This window comes from Pelodiscus sinensis, chromosome 1, assembly GCF_049634645.1.
Source record: "Pelodiscus sinensis isolate JC-2024 chromosome 1, ASM4963464v1, whole genome shotgun sequence".
Taxonomy (NCBI): domain Eukaryota; kingdom Metazoa; phylum Chordata; order Testudines; family Trionychidae; genus Pelodiscus; species Pelodiscus sinensis.
In genome coordinates this window covers 49,931,894-49,952,323 of record NC_134711.1, presented here as the reverse complement: position 1 = coordinate 49,952,323, position 20,430 = coordinate 49,931,894, and the positions used below count along the sequence as shown (strand labels likewise).

The 20,430-nt window shown below is 36.8% G+C and overlaps 2 protein-coding genes across 10 annotated transcripts in view; one reads left to right on the top strand and one right to left on the bottom strand.

Moving 5' to 3' along the window:
• LRRN3 (leucine rich repeat neuronal 3) overlaps positions 1 to 10,392 on the top strand; it is a 55,334-nt gene extending 44,942 nt beyond the window's left edge. The window contains exon 2 of the mRNA XM_006122508.4: positions 684 to 10,392. Coding sequence (XP_006122570.1) covers positions 1,045 to 3,171 — 2,127 coding nt within the window. The 5' untranslated portion in view covers positions 684 to 1,044 and the 3' untranslated portion in view covers positions 3,172 to 10,392. The remainder of the gene's footprint in view (positions 1 to 683) is intronic.
• IMMP2L (inner mitochondrial membrane peptidase subunit 2) overlaps positions 1 to 20,430 on the bottom strand; it is a 771,740-nt gene that overhangs the window by 394,193 nt on the left and 357,117 nt on the right. The window lies entirely within an intron of this gene.

The window sequence follows — 20,430 nt, the reverse complement described above, 5'->3', positions numbered from 1 at the left end:
ACAGGCAGCATTTAGACTGAATTTCCAATATGACAAATAATTTATTACAAGGTGCACTTTGCCCTCCAATGATATCTTTAAAAATTCAAGCTTGCTCCCTGAATAGCAGCTCTAAAAAGAATTAGGAAAAGATAAAACACAAGGTTTATCAATTTTGTATGTTAGCGTACAAGTATCTCACAGACATATTTCAGGGTGCACTCATTTTATGTGTGTATTAATTCAAGTCTTCCTTTTTTCTTTGATTACAAATAAATTATGTTCTTTATATTTATAAACTCTGCATTCAGAGGCTAAAAATTCATACTCTGCAAGATTTATGTTAGTGGTTAAGTTTTCAAAGCCAGTATAGCAGAGTCTGCTTTTAGTGATAACAGTAGGAAAGAAAAAATATTCTAAAGTAGCCTGAAATATGTAGAAAAATCTCAGTGATATATTTTGTTTTTTATTTCTTGGATTTTCAGTTTGCTGGAGATCTAAGTACCCTAGTGGATGGATGACACGCTACAAGACATATTACTATATTAACTTTATTTATGCTGCATAGATGCCACTGCAATATTCTAGAAACCACAGTCATTTTTTTCTTATGTGCAATAACTAATATTAGAGAGAGATGACTGAGTTATTTTATAGCCTTATCGGGGTTTTTATACTAATTATTTCCTCTTCTTATATTTTAGGTCATGCTGTCATTCCCGCAAACACTAATCAATCATGGGATCTGAAGTTAATACTACTAAATAAATGAATTACTTTATCTTCTATGACCATCTATACATGCTTCATCTTCACAAATCTTACCAGTTTTATGCCATCAAGGAGACAGTGATCTTCATTTCCAAAACATGCCTGTTATCATTGGACAAGGTGGTTACGAGGTTACCACTTATTTTCAGGAAGAGAGTCTTTGTGCTTCTTTGTCATTCATCATTTGACAAATGCAAGTATATGTTTTATCAAATGACCACCTCTTACTGAAGTTAAAAACAGCAACTGTGGTATCCTTAAGGGACCATTACTTTTCTGAAGACTTGAGCTAAGATGAAGGACATGCCACTCAAAATTCATTTTCTGCTTGGCCTAACTATCACTGCATTAGTACAAGCTGTAAATAAAAAGGTAGACTGCCCTCAATCATGTGTATGTGAGGTCAGACCTTGGTTTACCCCAAGATCCATATACATGGAAGCTCCAACAGTTGACTGTAATGATTTAGGTCTTGTAAATTTCCCAATGAGATTGCCTGCTGACACACAGGTTCTACTTCTACAGACTAACAACATTGCAAAAATTGAATACTCAGTAGACTTCCCAGTGAACCTTACTGGTCTTGATTTATCTCAAAACAATTTATCCTCAGTGATCAATATTAATCTTAGAAAGATGCCACAGCTTCTTTCGGTGTACCTTGAGGAAAACAAACTTACTGAGCTGCCTGAAGAATGTCTGTCTGGACTGAACAATTTACAAGAACTGTACATTAATCACAACTTGCTTTCCACAATTGCACCAGGAGCTTTTATAGGCCTTGATAATCTTCTCAGACTTCATCTCAATTCAAACAGCCTACAGATGATTAACAGTAAGTGGTTTGAAGCTATTCCTAACCTTGAGATTCTCATGATTGGAGAAAATCCGATCATCAGAATCGAAGAAATGAACTTTAAGCCTCTTATCAATTTGCGCAGCCTGGTTTTAGCAGGCATAAATCTCACTGAAATAGCTGATAATGCTTTGGTTGGCCTTGACAATTTAGAAAGTATCTCATTTTATGACAATAGATTTGTTAGAGTTCCCCATGTTGCTCTTCAAAAGGTTACAAATCTTAAATTTCTGGATCTAAATAAGAATCCCATTAACAGAATACGAAGAGGAGATTTTAGCAATATGCAGCACCTAAAAGAATTGGGAATTAACAACATGCCTGAACTAATTTCTATAGATAGTCTTGCTGTTGACAATTTACCAGATTTGAGAAAAATAGAAGCTACTAATAACCCCAGGTTATCATACATACATCCAAATGCTTTCTATAAACTTCCCAAGCTAGAATCACTCATGCTCAATAGTAATGCACTTAGTGCCCTGTACCGTAATACGATAGACTCTTTGCCTAACCTCAAGGAAATCAGTATACACAGCAATCCAATCAGATGTGATTGCGTCATCCGCTGGATTAACATGAATAAAACCAACATTAGATTTATGGAACCAGATTCATTATTTTGTGTGGATCCTCCAGAATTTCAAGGCCAGAATGTGAGGCAGGTCCATTTTAGGGAAATGATGGAAATCTGCCTCCCACTGATAGCACCTGACAGTTTCCCCTCAAATCTGGATTTAGAAACTGGCAGCTATGTTTCTTTACATTGCAGAGCAACAGCAGAACCAGAACCTGAAATATATTGGATAACACCATCAGGTCACAAACTTTTGCCTAGTATGCTTACTGATAAATACTATGTCCATTCTGAAGGAACATTAGATATAAGTGATGTTACACAAAAAGAAAGCGGACTATATACATGTATAGCAACTAACCTGGTTGGAGCGGATTTAAAATCAGTTATGATTAAAGTGGATGGTTCTTTCCCTCAAGAAAGCCATGTATCTTTGAATATTAAAATAAAAGAGGTGCAATCTAATTCTATTCTGGTGTCTTGGAAATCAAGTTCTAAAATTCTGAAATCCAGCATTAGATGGACTGCCTTTCAGAAGACTGAAAACTCTCAGGCTGCTTGGAGTGTACGAATTCCATCTGATATAAAGGTCTATAATCTTACTCATCTAAAACCATCAACTGAATATAAAATTTGTATAGACGTCCCCACCATCTACCAGCACAATAAAAAGCAATGTGTCAACGTTACCACAAAAGGATTGGATCTTGCAGTGAAAGATTATGAAAAGATCAACATAATAGGATTCCTTGCTTGCCTTGGAGTTCTCTTTGGAGTTATCTGTGTGGTATATCTCTACAGTTGCATCTCACAAGAAATTAACTGTGATGCAGGACACAGCTATTTAAGGAATTACTTGAAGAAACAATCCTTTTCACTCAATGACCTTTATCCTCCTCTAATCAGTCTCTGGGACACGGGCAAAGAGAAAAGTACAGCCCTGGACGTAAAAGCAACTGTGATAGGAGTACCGACAAATATGTCATGAAACAACAACGTAAACACCAACATTATAAAACAGTTTCTGACAGGAAATGCACAAGACTGCAATTGTGCTAACTAAAAAGGCAAAAAAATTACTCTTAGAAATAAGAAGTCTGGATGTTGCTGCTGGTGTTGAGAAATGGGAATATGTACTGACTCAGCATAAAAAAGATTTTTAACTAACTGACTTCAAAGGGTATTGTGCCAACCAAATACAATTATTCCATTTTTTAGAACTTTAAAGTGACTTTTCAGTCTGGAAAAGAGTGCAAGTAGCCAAGAACATTTTCTGTATTTTTTTTAATTAAGTAAGAGTAGTAGAACTGAGCAATACCTCCTCCTGTGCTGTATTACACACACTAGCAGCGTGTTTTTGCAGTGACCAGATAAGCTAGAATCGACACGTGGTGTAATGAAATGGACAAATTCTGTAGAGTAGACACAGTGAGTATGTGAAACTTTTTTTATGAGGAAAAATACATTTTTGATTAAAATCAAAATAGCTTTGGCTTGTTTGTTTCTAAAAAAGAGAATCTTGGGACTCGTCTCTGACAATAAACAAATTCATTTTAATGTCTGATAAAACCTCTCTCTATATAAATCTTTTAATATATTTTCCAGTTGAAATATAGGTTTGACTACACATGGATTTTTGCTGGGTTTTCTTAGGCTGTATAACTGCAATAAACAACAACATACATACTCTTCAGCCTCAAAGAGAAGCAAACATATAGGGAGTGACTGCTGTCAGCTAATTAGATTTTTTTTTTTTGCTTGGTGCCTGAGAATTGGATTTAATTATTAGATTCAAATAATGTAAATCCAATACTTTGGCTGCAATAAAAAGGCCAATGTAATGATTAATGTTGTCTAAAAGTTATGTTCCTTGGTACACATAAAACACACAATTTTAAGAGAATGTAGCAATCTTGATGACATTTAGGATCTGTCTGTGGGTCTGCACAATTATTTTCTGATACAACAGGTACCACCACCAATAAAGGCTTTCATTAATCTCTCCAGCTTTGAAGATGTGACATGCAAATAACTGAATGATGTACACTTAAATAACAGACTGAAAATAAAATGTTTGATCCCACTCACACTGACCTTCATAGCAAAATTCTCCTTGAATTCACTAGGAGTAAGGCTGGGCCTTGAAATAGCAAATGGACAATGTTGCTGGTTCTAAATTTAAACTCTAATTTTTTATATGGATGGAGTAAATCTGACTATTCCTGGATTCAGTGGAAAAAAGTAGTACAAAACAGAGGTATGACATGCTAAAGTAGTGTTGACCTGCAGTTAGTAGAGGACAAATGTAGACGCTCTCAGCAAAATTTCTATCTTAATCTAGGTTAGTGGTTGTGTATACAAATACAGAGAATTAAATTAGAAGGAAAAAATGGAGTTTCCCTTGGAGGGTATGGAAAGAGTACATTTAGGGAAATGAAAATGATTAAAATAATGTTAAAGTATCTTGCATATGAAAAAAAATAGGAGAAAAAGCATCTTCGTTTTTACTATGCTTTAATATTTTTCAAAGTATTGTAACATAAAAGATTTTATCTTTCTGAACTCGCTTGAAATAAATAGTTCTCTAGAATTATTTGATAGCATTTTTGAGGTAAGAACCCTATCTTTGAAATTCTCCAGTGCTTTCATGTTCTTGTGTGTGTTCACTAGCAAACAGACATTTAACATTTCTATTTATTCCTGGTGTGCTGCATAATGTTGATGGCCTGTAAGCATTTCTAATATGGAAAATCATCTCATTTTATTACTAATGAATAACTTGCTTTCAAGTTAAAGTTGACACTTTCTGATTAAATCCTAATTGTTTCTGACAATGTAAAAGTTATTTTCAGAAAAAATGTTTAAAACTAGAAATGAGAACATGTCAGTACTAATTTTAAAATATCCCAAATTTGGATCCTTATAAATTCAATATATTTCTCCAAACACAAATTTTGCAAACCTGATGAATCACTATCACACACAGGCTGGCATCAGGATTTATCAGCTAGACATGCTCATACATCATAAGAGATTTCAGAACCTTGGACAGAGCTTTAAGCACCAAGCTATTTATCAAAAACATAGGAGCTGAAATATGACCTATTACAATGCAAGTACTGTATAGGTCAGCAAGAACTTGCTCATGTATCTTGTATGTTAATCTTTGGAATCTAGCTACATTTAGAACCTGTTCCTGATGTAGTTCAAAGGTGAGAATCTCATTTGTTTCAAGCAACAATAGGTCAGCCCAACAGAATGAAACAGCACTCTAAACGAACACCTAATGGTAAGAACCAAAAAGAAAAAAAAAGTTTCAGCTTAATAAATACAGCTCTTCATACCAAATCATACTATTTATTTAAATAAAACTAGTCTTGACTTACTATTAGTGAAGAAAATGTGTTTGTTTGGCTCTCTCAGGGTGCGTCTACATAAAGTTATTTTGGAATAATGGCCATTATTTCAAAATAACTATGCGAGCCTCTACACAGCAATTTTCTACACAGCAAATTATTTTGAAATAACAGATGGCTTATTCTGACTTCTATAAACCTCATTCTACAAAGAATAATGCCAATTCCAAAATAGCTATTTTGAAATAAGGTGTAAGTAGATGCTCCACTGCTGCTATTTCGGAATAACCCCCCACCAGGGCCATTCTAAGTTATTCCTCCTGGGGCTCTAAATCGAGATAGCATGCCTACATTAGGGAAGCCTGCCTCGGATTAATGTTGTGGCTTTCCTGCAGTGTAGACGTGCCATTCTGAAATAAGCTATTTTGGAAAAACTATTCTGGAAAAGCTTATTCTGAAATAATTGTGCAGTGTAGATGTACCTTAGAGGGCATTCATTCTCTTCTCTAGTCCTGATACCTGACACATAAAAATGCCTAAATGTTGGTCAAAAGCACACCAATCATTTATATAAAAATAAACTTAAACGTTGAAATTAGAGATTGATTACTCTGTTGCTACCTGCTAAGAGGGAAAAGATTCCAATCTCTTGTGAGGAGAAATTCATTACAAGTGGCTCTGCCAGTGACCTCCCATATGATCCTGAGCCAGTCACTTCCCCACTCATTTTCCCCAACTTTAATGAACTTTAGTTTCCACTGAAAAGCACCTTGATGTCTATCAACAAAAAATGTTATATAATAGTGAAGTGTTATTTTTAACTTGAACAAGGCGTTCTTATCCTTAAATGAGCATATATCCATTCACTTCAATGGGACAAGTACCTGCATAGAGTCTATGGACCACAAGAGACCTGTGGAATTCTTCATAGTGATCGGTAGAATTAAATGACTTGAAAACCAACCAATACTAGGAGGAGAATGGGAGCAGGGATATCCCATGAAAGGCATCTCTCTTGTGTTTTGATTTGTAGAAGGAAAAGTTTAAAGAACTCCTGATTTTGATTGTAGATTTTAGGGTTTCCTAGAAGGAAATAAACTGACATAAAGAGTAAGGATAATAACTATATCCCTTTCAGCGGGTATGAAAAATTTCAATATCATTACAGTTTTGTAGGATTCCACTGGAGTGCAAATTTGTTTTAGTCTGAGATTTTCCCGGAACAGACACGAAAGTGAGTAATTAGTCACATTTTCTTTGATAAAATTCTATTTATCATAAACATTAAATGGAAAAATCTTTTGGAGATGGGATCATTTAAACTTTTATCAGATCTTAATGTTTATATTTAGTCACTAGAAGTTGGTTTGGGGGGTTTATTACCTAAACTACACTTTTCTCAGATTATTTTTCTTTGATTAGTTCCATGGTGGCTGAGAGATATGTACAGGTTGAAACCCTTTAGTCCGGCATCCTTGGGACCAGATCGGTTCCAAACCAGAGAATTTTCCACACCACGGGAGGTCAACCTTATCTAGCAGCATTAGCAACACTTACACTGCTTACTGGGCTATTAAAGGACATTTAGGGGTAAATTAGAGTTAAAGCATAGCACAGAATACTGAGAGCTAGGGCTGGTGGCTGCAAACAAACTTTATGGGACTGTGGGAACCTGGCCACAGCCATTAAAAGTGTATATCCAGCTAACTGAAATCATTCTGGATGATGGATGTTTCTGGACCAGAGAGTTCTGTACTAGAGACGTTCAACATGTATGAACTACTCATCAGCAATGAAATGAACAGAGGCTGGTCTCAGAATGAGAATGTTACAACCCCATAACAAAGTATGTATAAAACCTGCATTGTTATTTTGTTTAAACAATTAAAGAATGAATTCAAACATTGCCATAAATTAGGCTCCACACCTATCAAGTCAAGATTCCACTGAGTGTAAGTACATGGTTGTGAATAAAAGCACAAGATAAAGCATAAGCAGAACAGGAAATTCATAGGTGCATTGAAGAGAGAGCTGCTGCACAGTCAACAAGTTAGTTCTGCTCAGAAACAAGGGAAAGACGAAACTGGTGGGGCATGAAGATAGTTGCCTCATTTTGATATAAAGTATTGCACTTAAATCCATATCTCCTCAGATGCACCCATTCTCATCCCACTTTCAACCAAAACTCTTGAGTGTAAAGGAAAGGCCATGCAAAGCTTTTAAGATTTATCTCAGCTTATTACAGGTTTTAAACAAGAATCTGACTACAAGTAGTTTCCATTCATGCTTGTAACAGAACAAACCTTACCCTTCCTTCTGTCCACCAACTGCACAACAATGTGATGGATTAAGATCCAAAGAGGAAAACCTGGTCCCATTTAAGTCAGCAGCCAAACTGTATTAACTTCAATAGATCAGGATTTCACTCCAGCCAATGCACTCCCCATACTTCACAAAGATACCAGTAGTGCATACATGTGTAGTACAAAGAAGATGCCCAGTGAGCTGGAAAGCACTTGATAAACAATAATATATTCACCACTAACAAGTTTGAAATAATGGTGTAAAGAGGATATATATATATATATAATTTAAGTGTACATTCATTAACTTTCATGATTAGCTGTTTTTAAAGAGAAAAATGAGAAAGCAAGGAAATTAATATTTAAGTTTACACTTCTCAAACAAGGTATGGACTCTCACCCAAATAGTGACCACAACTTCACTCTATTGCAGAAGATACAACACGTGAACTGAGCTGCAAAATGTTACACCATATACATGCACAAGTTAATACCGCTAAACCAAAAAGACATAATATTTGGAGGTCACATTCATTGTTCCATCAATTTTTCAAACCACAATGAGTGTGTGCCTACATGCCCACATATAACATCCAATTATAAATTAGCCAAGAAATGATGGTATTCACTTTTTTACAACACACTTGCAGTTAATGCCTTTAAGAACTATATTAACAAAAAATATTGAAAAGGCGTTAAGGAGATTTCTATGGTGCTATTATAAATCATATAGACAATGGCCTCCATTCATTGCCTTATCTTCTCAAACTCTCACTTAATATGGCTGCATTTGGCATATTTTTATAAGATTAACTTTAAAAAGTCGAATAAACATTTTCCTCTTTAGGCTACTACGATATTGCTCTAACCTCACTGGTGCAGTTAGAGTTATGGCTGGTTAAATAAGAGTCAACTTGTTTAAATAGTGAAAGCAATATTTTTAAATTCCTAGTTTCTATCAGTATGATGATGAATCATTAATTATTTGCATTATTATAGTGCCTAGAAACCACAGTCATGGACCAGGACTACATTGTGCTAGGAGCTGTACAAATGCACAACAAATGCTCCTGAAATGGTATATTCTTAGAATCACCTGAAACCAACTAAAAAGCAAAAGTTTTGGCTAGATGTTCTCTAAATTTTCAAAAATATTTCTAATATAGGGATGAGAGGAATAGGAAACATTATTTAGAGGTGGGAGCGGGTTATTTAATGAATGCCTCTTTCATAAAATCTGCAGGCAGAACAATCTATTCTTGTATGATAAACAGGAGTGACGCCTCTCTCCTGCAGATTTTAAATGGTGCACAATTTATAGCAGCCTTAGGATTCTTACAGAAAGAGTGTGCAAGAAGACTATGGGGAACAGCCAATCAGAGGTGTTCCTCATGCCCATTCTGTGACTTACCTTTCTCCACATGGAGTTCTGCATGAGTAAGTGTGCCAGCCACAGAATACCCTGAAAGGCCTCATTGTGACCCCATTATCAGTCCTTCAACAAACTGCTGTAGGTGGTGGAAGTCTTGGGCTGCCCTGCACAGAAATTTATGGATGTCTCTTTCCAGACCCACATGGCTAGGCTTTCCAGTGCTCAACCAAATCCTCCTATCTCCTTGAAAGGCTCAGACAGCTTTTAACCTCCCAAAATAAAGAAGAAGATCTGAAGAAGTAGATCTGCCCCACAAAAGCTCATCACCTAATAAACCATCTTGTTAGTCTTTAAATTGCTACATGACTGCTTTTCTTGTTTTACCAAAATAAAATGACATCACTTGCCACCTAACAAACATGTGCAATAGGCATACTCCCAGTGATTCTGTTTAGGCTTGTCAGGGGTCTGACAACGCTATTTAAGTCTGAATCAATAAGGGTGGTTGTTATTGCTATGCCTAATAAGTCATGGTTCATAATAACCACACTGAGGTTCGCAGCAGGGTAGTGGGTTGCTGCAGAACTTTCCCAGATTATAGGCATTCACCAACAGACCTGCAAAAGATGAGCCTTATCTAATGCTACTACCACCCTATGCTTCTCTTTTCCAGGCTTCGTCTACACTGCTGCCTTTGCCGGCAGAGAGTATGCAAATGAAGCACTGATTAGCATTTTGTCATGCTTCATTTGCATAATCTGAGCCATTTTTGCTCAAGGGGTTTTTGCGTAAAAACAAGCAGCGTGGACGTTTCCTTTTTGCGTAAAAACCCCTTTTTGCACAAGATCCTTATCTTTCTCCAGGAGTATAGACAAAGCCCCAGTGTCTACACATGCTCCTCCACCACTTTCTCCACCCAACTAGAAACACCTAGACACATCCGCACCAATGTCCAATACGTTAATTTTAAATATCTTCTACTTTCTGTTCTCAAAGCAAAATTTGTCAAAAAAAAAAAAGTATTGGAAAAACTTTGTTAAATTTTTGAAGGTCTTCTTGGAGAGATTAACTGATTAACTTCAGTTTATATTTTAAGGATTTTTGTTATCTGGCAAAGGGCTACAGTCCCCTCCCCCAATTTTTATTAAATTAAAACTTAGCTGTTCAGTGCTAATTTGTGCCCTATTTTAAACACATCAGAAACTATAGTCTAGTCTGATGTTGCTATTTAAAATCTTACTAATAGATCCTTATCTGTATTTTGTAGTTCTTACGGTTTACTCAGTTCTAATTTTGGTCATATCTATTATATCCTAATTAAATTAATCCAGTGAACTAGATTTATCGACTTCCATCTACCTACCTTTTTGTCTATCTCTTCCCACTTCCTCTCACCTTCTTCTGCAAGGTGGCAAATAACGTTTGAGAACATTGTGGACTCTGGTATACAGGTTGGGAGCGCCATTTTGCTTCAGATATAAACGACCAATTTTCAGGCTAATTTTTTGTTTGTGGATTTTAGAGGATGGAGAAGCTCAATCAGTTTTATTGTCAAATTTCAATGGCAATCGTAAATATACAATAGTTGTTCTAACATCATGATATAATGAATGCCTTACTTCTCATTCACCCAAGGATTTTGTGTAATATGCTCTAAATTATTCCAGTTCATTACTTTTCTGAGTTTCATGAGATTATATTCCTGAGTTCCTCAATGCACAAGTAAATCACTCATTCAGTACATAGAATGACCAACATCCAAATTGCCACAGTAAAAGAAAAAACAGAATAAATGCCATAGACCAGCATCCATTGTCAACAACATTTTTTCTGATGTTGTATATGAGTTAGGATACTTTATGTGACCAGAAACTGAACAGTTGATTGCACAAATTCAGTATTTTCCCAAGAATGATCTACACTGGCTGAGTCCTGCCTCATGGCTGCGGTGCAGCAGGCTGAGGGGCAGCAGGGACAGGCGGGTAGGGTAGGCGAACAGGCAGCCTAGGGGCAGGTAAGGGGGAGGGTCTTTGCACAGGAAGACCTGGGGGGCACCTGCTCGGGGGACCATGAGAGGGTGGAACATGGTGGGCAGGGACTCACCAGCAGCCCCACGGCTCACAGCATCTCCCACTTCTCTTTGTCCCCTGGCCTGACATGTTGTTCAGAGAAGTCATCATGCTATGGCAGCAGCTGCTTGATGGACGGCAAGGCACTGTCCCTTGCTACGCTCTATGGCCCCACTGTCGGACATGCCATCCCTGGGGCGCAGGAGCAGCATGGGGCCCCGGCCTGCGAGCCACCTACCCCAGCAGGCACAGATCTGCATGGTACCATTGTGGCCACCAACTCCCTGCTGCACCTGCCAGCCACTTTCTGGGGAGGCATTGAGCCCCGCTTAACACTCACTCCAAGCCCCTGCCGAAGGCAGCAGAAAGGAAGGGACCCCGGCTGCACTCATCACTTCTCACCCATCCTGGCATTTTCTAGAAACATCATAAGTCTTCTCAAATCTTCTCTGTGACAGACGGCGTAATGGACACTTGTCCTTTTTATAATAGTTTAGATTTAGATTTTAATACAACAGTATGGCTTCATCATTTCAAAGTTTGCTTGTCTTATTTTCCTTCTAACTTTGCTCTAACTAGAATATTTATTCTGTACAATGTAAACACAATCCACTACATAGTTATATTTCATTTTTTCAAGGATGGAAAATGGGTTTGTGCTACACAACTTAGCATCTGTATTTATAGATTCATTGGATTCCTGAAATATAACTTTTTTAAAAAAAGAAGCAGAGTAGAATTTGAAATTTATTTTTCTTATCTTCGTTTTTCAATATCTGCATTGCTAATAGAGTAAATCTCATGCTGGAATATGGTACCAACTACAGAAGATGGTAAGTCAGCAGCTGGTTTTAGGATATCGGAAATGGCATTATCCAAGATATATAAGACTGTCTTGTTGATGTAGTTTTTCAGTGCAACTCCTATAATATCCAAGTTCATTCAGTGGGCAGATATTGCTATGTTGATGAATCCTGTGTTCTGTTGACACAGGGTTATAACTCTGCTTCCTGGTAGCTGCATTTTATGTAAGAACTCTGACATACATTTGGGCAAACACTGCTTGAATGCTTTTAAATATCTTACATACATTTTAGTTCTTTTTCAAGATAACAGTCACATTCGGCCAAAATATAACTTCAGTTATTATACAAAAACTGTGGATTAGATTAAAATGCACCTGACAGAGTGAAGAAAATGGCACCTAAATAAAAGTCTAAATCACTCCTAATAACATATTTTTCCATTATTCACAAACTGTATATGATCTTTATCAATAAAAGAATGAGTCAGTCAATGGGAAAACACACTTTAGTTTCCTAAGACATGATTTTCTGGCCTTTCAGATGACTACAACTAAGAAGATGGTTTTTAAGATTTTTATATTTTAAAAAAGTAGATAACTATAATTTGATAAGCCAGAATAGGCCAACACATAGTTCAAGGCTAGAGTGTGACAATGTGACCTGTTATGTTCCACTTGCCCACAGAGCAACCTGGGAGCACAACTGAGAGTCACAATCTCCCTCCCAGTTTCCTTGCTGTTCCAGGGATATTCATAGGATGGTGTTTTGGGAGGAGGAATGGGATGGAAGTGGGAACATCCCTCCACTATCTCTCTCTTCTCCAGCACATCTAAGCTTCTTTTCTTTACTAACAATGTCTCACCCTGCCTATCATCTCTCATTCAGTATTGAAAGGTTGACTCCCACTGATGCCAGCCTCTGATGCTGACTCATGGGAGGCTTTCCCTATAAACACCAGCAAAACTAATGGATTATCCTCCTTTAAAACTTGACAATGGCTAGGCTATAAAGATGTACATCCTATCATTATATTGACCAATATTGCCTCATTGCTGACTTGTAACTCCCTTATCCACTGTCTCTTATCTTATACTTAGATTATAAACTTTCCGGGACAAGAGCTGTCATTTTCTTCATTTTACAGCACCTAGCACAACGAGCTCCTGACCTAGGCATTATGGTAATACAAATAAATAAATAAACAAACAATATTCCTTGTTCCTTCTTTCCAATTGTTTTCCTCCATTTCCCCTACACTGCAGAGCCTGCTTTCCCTGCAACAAAGGGCTTCAAAAGTTTGACTTTTTAATATAGTTTTTAATCATGTTAATCATTTGTAATATATTTTAATATCGTTCAATGCACTCTTACAGCATGATTGAAACTTCTAATTAAAAGAGAATTCCTTTATCAAAGAATACAGTATATATGAATATAAGCCCAGTTTCAAAGCCCTAGTTCCTCTCTGGAAACTTACCCTTTGCTAACCATGTGCTAATATTATTAGAATCCTCAATGGAATATTTCATTATCTCCTCTAGTATGCAACACATATTGCTCTGCTTTGACTGCTATAAAGAGAGCATCTTTGACAACCAGCCTGCATGTAACAGTGGATGAAATTGGGGTAAGACATAGGATTGACAGTAGGGAAACCTATTATCAGTAAAATGGGGCATTATTCTAAGACTTATTTTTTCCTACTTCTCAGGAAGGTTGTGAGCCTAAGTCTATTAATATTTGTGGGGCACTCAGTAAAAAAAGTTTAACAACACCTAAAGATTCCAGTAAATTTCTGGAAATGATACAAACAAGTCTCTCTAAAATATAGTCACTTCTATTTACTAAGGATAAGTCCAAATACATTGTTTGACACTGTCATTCATAATTATTATGGTGCTATAGGTGTTCATGGCAATTTACAAACAAAATACCTGTACTGAGGAACTTCAAGTCTAATTAATCTAGTTTGAATGATCAATATTTCCATTGCTCTTATGCTTTCTGCAAAAGTATATATAGGAAATGGAGTCCAGTGGCAATCCTCTGGCATTGGTCCAATGCCTCAGAGGCAGAAAATCCCACAATGCACCTGACAAACTGATTCCTGCGACCTCAGGGTACCCTGAAATGATACATTTGATTAATCCTATCTTAGCTTGCATGTCTAAAAAATTATTTTTGTTTTAAAATTATGCAGTTGCAGCATCTGACACTAAAACCTTCTACATATTCCACAGACAGATGAAATGCTGTGTGAAAATGTGTTTCTATTTGTTGACAATTTTTTGGCATTAATTTCACTGGGTGACTTCTCATTCTTTAACTCTATAGAACAGTATGAAAAGCATAAATGAAATGCATATGATTAAAGTCTATTCATCGGTAAAAGTCTGCGAGATTTGTGAAACTATCAGCAATACATTCATAATGTAAAATATAATTATAACAAAGACAACGCAAATAATTATGCCTATCGATATTGCAAAAAGTAATAGTGGGACTTGACAGTGATTAAAGGAAGCTGACCTTACAATGTGTGATTGACACTATGGTAGAACACAAAGAGAACAAGAAACCTCATTTCAATAAAACTATATTTCATTGCTGTAACCATGACATTTTCTGAAAACTAAAATGGGCTTCTACCTGGTTAAGGCAATGTCTTTCAAAAGCCACATCACTTTTGACAAATGAAAAGAAAAACTGCAAACAAAAGTAATGCAATTCCATCTAGCTGATTGCAATACTATCACAGAGGGATACAAAACTGCAATTGTTACAGCAAAAAGCATACCAACTCTAATAGAAAGAAAAGGACTGATCTGCAGAAAGAAAAACTACAGCGATGGTTCCCAAGTCAAGACTACAGAGATTTTTCCAAAAAAAGTGGACTTTTTTCAAAAAATCTTTACCTGCGTCTAGACTGCTGCTGCATTCTTTCAAAAGAAAATCGAAAGAACGCAGCAGTTTTTTCAACCACAGAAAACATCATTTTACGAGGAAGAACACCTTTTTTTGAAAGTGCTCTTTCGAAAAAATGCGCTATGTAATGCAAACTGTGCTTTGTCAAAAGAGAGCATCCAGACTGCCTGGGTGCTCTCTTTTGAAAAAGCAGCTTGATTTTTCAAAAGTACTGGTTGTACTTTTTTTCGAAAGAGACTTGTAGTCTAGACATAGCACAAATGACCACGAATCTTGACTATGATTTAAGAATAATGGACAGCATTGGCAAACTTTTGCTATGAAAAAGCCTGCAGTGGTACAGCTTTTGCCCAGTGCCTCCCATGTAATTATTATGGGCATTTGTTAAAGCAATCAGAACTTGAGCAAAACCAAAAAATTGTGAAAATGAAATTTTTTACTCCTAATTGCACAAAAATATATTTAACAAGCTCAGAGTCTTGCTTCCATGGAATATATAAAATGAAAAAAACATGTTTCACTGAAGAAAAAAGAGCAACGCACTTATATGTGGTCAAAATGCTATGGATACTCCCACTCACATCTGTCTGAGTACTCATGCTGCATACACGCTTAAGTACTTTGTTGAACAGGAATCTATATACTACTAGCTGTTGACAACAATGGGAGTTCTACTATAGACTACAGGCCTATTATTATAGGTGTATGTATGAAGCTACCCATGACCTTATTCCACATCATATATTCGGGGGAGGAGGAGTAGAGGAATTGGTAATATAAGACAATAATTTTCTCAGTAAACCTTTAAATCAATCATCAGTAGTTTTTAAGCAGTCACAACTGTGTGTTTAATCTGCAGTAATAACATTGTCAAAATACTATATTTATTAGGGTAGAGCTAAAACACACCCTGTTCTGACAATCTTTTCAAACAGTCTGTCATATAGTTTGCCCTTGATCGTACCACAGGAAAAAAAAATTGTTCATAATAAGCTACTATCACTACTATTTTCCATGGCCAATGGAAAAAATACTTTATGGACATTTAGGGTGTGTCTACATTGCACCCTTAGCTCAAAATAAGCTACACAATTTGCACTAGGCCAACTGCATAGTTTATTTCAAGGTAATTTTGAAATAGCTTATTTCAAAATTTTTGTGCTGTGTAGTTAGAGCACTATTCCAAAACGTCCCTTATCCCTGCTGGAACGAGGTTTACATGGACACTGGAATAGCAAGCCCATTATATTTCAAAACAACAAGAGTGCTCAAGACACAGAATAGCTATTTTGGGATACTTCTGGTATCCTGAAATAGCGCTGCAGCATAGATGTACCCTTACATTTACAAAAAAAACAGATTTATTTTCTGCCAAACTATATTTTTATTATGTATTTCTTCCCAATCGCAGATAATGAACATTCAATCATGCCTGATAGAGCCATGAAACAAAAAATAACATGAAAATATCCTGGAATCTAGTATTAAAGAGAGATTAAGTTTCAATCCCTTTTTTTCTGAGCGATGAAGGTGCAGTGTCAAAAGCAGTTTTATTTCCATTTTCCTTGACCCTCACTAACTTATCAACATCTCTAAATGTAGCTTGAGTTGATCAGAAATGGGTGTAGATTATTTTGAGAATTGCAATAATGTAGATAAATGAGCGAATACAAAGCCAAACAATTTGAGCTGCTTCAAATAATACTGAAAATCAGCAAAATTTACTTTGAATTGTCACACCTTCAAGATTTTTTTAAAGCATTTTGGTGATAGATATTTGTTGTGTGTTTGTTTACATGTGGGTCATACCATAAACACATATTATAATACAGTTAATTCTTCCTGAAGGAACAGGTTATTTTCATCGAATGTTTTTCCCTTTTAATCTATTGTGCACAAGCATAAGAGAATGTTGGTTTAAAGACCAAATGAAAAACAGAACCCTCTGAACTTCTTTCAACATATTGACTTCTGTTTAGTACAGATCTTGCCTCTATCTGCTGTAATTCATGAAGATTCAGAAAATAGGCAGCCAGCCTTTATTACATGAAGGAACTGCTCCACCATTAATTCTTTCAATATTTAGAAATAAAGTGTGCTCTCATGATTCATAAAATGCTTCTGATTTTGTGACTCTCTCTGTAAGAAAAATAAGAAAAAGCTAATTTAACAAAAATAACCCTGAAGATATTATTTAATGTATCATAATAAACAAATAATACACTTACTCTACCAGAAGCTTAAACTAACGTTAAAGATCTGATTTAGAATCAAGAATATTACTTAAGACTATATTCACCCCTTTTGCAGAGAAATCCCTGGACGGGAATATTCTAAAAAAAATATCAAGAGTTTAAATGGATTTCAATTCTCCTCTCAGCAAGGAAGGTGTATGAGGCCCCATAAAGAATGTAAGCAAGATAGCCTCCTAATTACATTGAGCCTGAGGATCCATGAATAAACCCTGCTGACCACAAGTCCCCTATGTGCATGCAGGATCTATGATGCTACCTGTCCGCCTCCTTCCTTTCAAAATAGGTTGTTTAACAGCTGCACATTTTTAATAATATATTTTGTAAGATCTGATCCTGCAAATCCTTATGTTTGTACTTAACTATCTGAATTCTTTGAGGGGGGCAAATAAACATGTGGACAACACAAATGATGAGACTGGGTCAGTTCAGTTTGGAAAAAAATACAACTAAGAAGGGATATGATAGAAGTCGATAAAATCATGAATGATGTGAAGAAAGTGAATGCAGAAGTTTTATTTACACTTTCACAAAACAAGAGAATCGGCTGTCACCTGCTGAAATTAATAGGCAGCAAGCTTAAAACAAACAAAAGGCCAACCTATGGAACTTATTGCAGGAGAGGCTATGAAGGCAAAAAATTAAAAAAGGATACATTAATGGAGGGTAAATTTATTAATAGCTAATATCCAAGATGGTCATGGGTGCAGAACCATGCTTTGGGTGTCCTTAAGTGGCTGACTGCCAGATGCTGGGACTGGATGACAGGGAATGGATTACTCAGTAATTTCCCTGTTCTATTTATTCTTTTTGAAGCATCTGGCATTGGCCATTTTTTGGAAGACATGAGACGAGGGTAGATGGACCATTTGTCTAACTCCATATGTTCTTATGTATGTAGCGGCTGTCTCTCAAATGTCTGTGTTAACTGTTTTACAATATGTTTAGTCAAATACAAAATCCTATATCTACTCCCAAGACAACTGATCTTTGGACTAGGGATTTAAGGGGTTAACTGGTTAACAGGTGATGCTTACTGGGTAAGGGGTTAACCAGTGGCCCAGCCAGGCTGGAAGAGCTCCCAGTGGGCCCAGCCTGAACAGCCCCCAGCCCATGGCACAATACAGTGGACCCAGCCTAAGTAGCTCCCATCCTCAGCGCAGCAGGCTTGGCCCAGACTGGTCAAATGAGCCTGTAGAGCAGTAGGCCCAGCCAGGCAAGAGTGGCTACCTACCCACAAGATTCTGGCTAACTGGTTAAACTTAATGTTTAGCAAATTAACTTTTAAATGGGATTGTACATTCCTACTTTAGACATATCATTAGATTTATTTTAAAAAACACGTTATATTAAATTTTTCTTTAAAAAAATGACAAAGAATTTGAAGTGCGATTCTACAGAGACTTACAATAATGGCCCTACTAATCAATAACATATTTGCAGACAAAAAAGGAAAAATGATATTATTCTGTAGAATGAGGATGAAAAACTTCGGCAATAGAGAAAATGAGAAAGGACAGTCTTTTGACTATAGAATTAGACAAAGAAGGTAGACATAAACAGGTGCGATTCTGCTGAACTGCATGGAGAATTGTACATGCTTGCATCAGGGATGACTCTGTCTTAGCTGTCCATGAATTCCAGCTAAGCATTTTGCAATTTAATACCATATTTTTAAAAACATACTTTGAGAGAACATAAGAGCATAAGAACGGCCATACTTGTTCAAACCAAAGGTCCATCTGGCCCAGTATGCTGTCTGCCAACAGTGGCCAATACCAGATGCCCCTGAGAGAGGGAACACAACAGGTAATCCTCACGTGATCCCTCCCCTGTCACCCACCTCCAGAGAAACAGAGGCTAGGGACACCATTCCTACCCATCCCGGCTAATAGCCATTGATGGACCTAACCTCCTAACCTCCTAGCTCTTTTTTGAACCCTGTTAAAGTCCTAGTCTTCACAACATCAGAGAATATATTACACTTTCTTAAAACAAAACCTTAATATGACAAATAAAAACTGAAACTTCTCACATTTGCTGGATTAGTTGTGGATCCCTTCAAGATCCTCTTGGATCTTGACTTGAAACAGAAGTGTTCTTTTGCCTTTCTAATGAGCATTTTAGCAAATCTCTTATTTTCACTTGTCCAGGAATTCTCTACCCAGCTCTTATTATTTCACAATACTCTACTTGCTGTAAGAATTGCTTTGATGCAGCTGCTCAATTGCTCTACCTTCCAACATCGCTTCTGCTCCCAAGCTAATCTCCCAGTAGCATTGATGCCAGCACTGTCAAATCATCCCCATACTGCCAGTCAGGACAGATGCTAGTCTCACTCAGTAAATAAATTATCACTCAAATTCCATATTTCCCTTCCGCTCTATTGCCCCACCCCAAAAAAACCTAAACAAGTTTTGAGTAGCAAAAGTATAAACCTCTTAATAAGTTCTGTGATCCTTAAAAGAAAGGTGAAATGGTTGAAATGTTAAAATCAGCTAATGAGAAAAAGCACCATATAAGAGAGCAAAGTGAAAACATATAGGCTGCGTCTAGATTGGCATGATTTTCCGGAAATGCTTTTAACGGAAAAGTTTTCTGTTTAAAGCATTTTCGGAACAGAGTGTCTAGATTGGCACGGACGCTTTTCCGCAAAAGCACTTTTTGCGGAAAAGTATCTGTGCCAATCTAGATGTGCTTTTCCACAAAAAAGCCCTGATAGCCATTTTCGCTATCGGGGCTTTTTTGCGGAAAACAAATCTGAGCTGTCTACATTGGCCCTTTTGCGCAAAAGCTCTGCACAAAAGGGAGTATTGCCTGAACGGGAGCAGAATAGTATTTCTGCAAGAAGCACTGATTTCTTACAGTCAGTGCTTTTGCAGAAATTCAAGTGGCCAGTGTAGACAGCTGGCAAGATTTTCAGGAAGAGCGGCTGATTTTCCGGAAATACTGGCCATTCTAGACACAGCCATAATCTTCTTATAAATATTTCCAAATGTTTGTTTGTTTGTCCCAAAAGTTCTCCAAAACGGTAAGAGCTAGAAACACCAAATTTTGAACGGATACTACTGATTTCCTAACTTCAATAACTGCATAGGTTATATCTCAAAATCAGTTCCCCCGGTACCACCAGAGCCCCAATTGGGTCCACTGATAATTAGCTT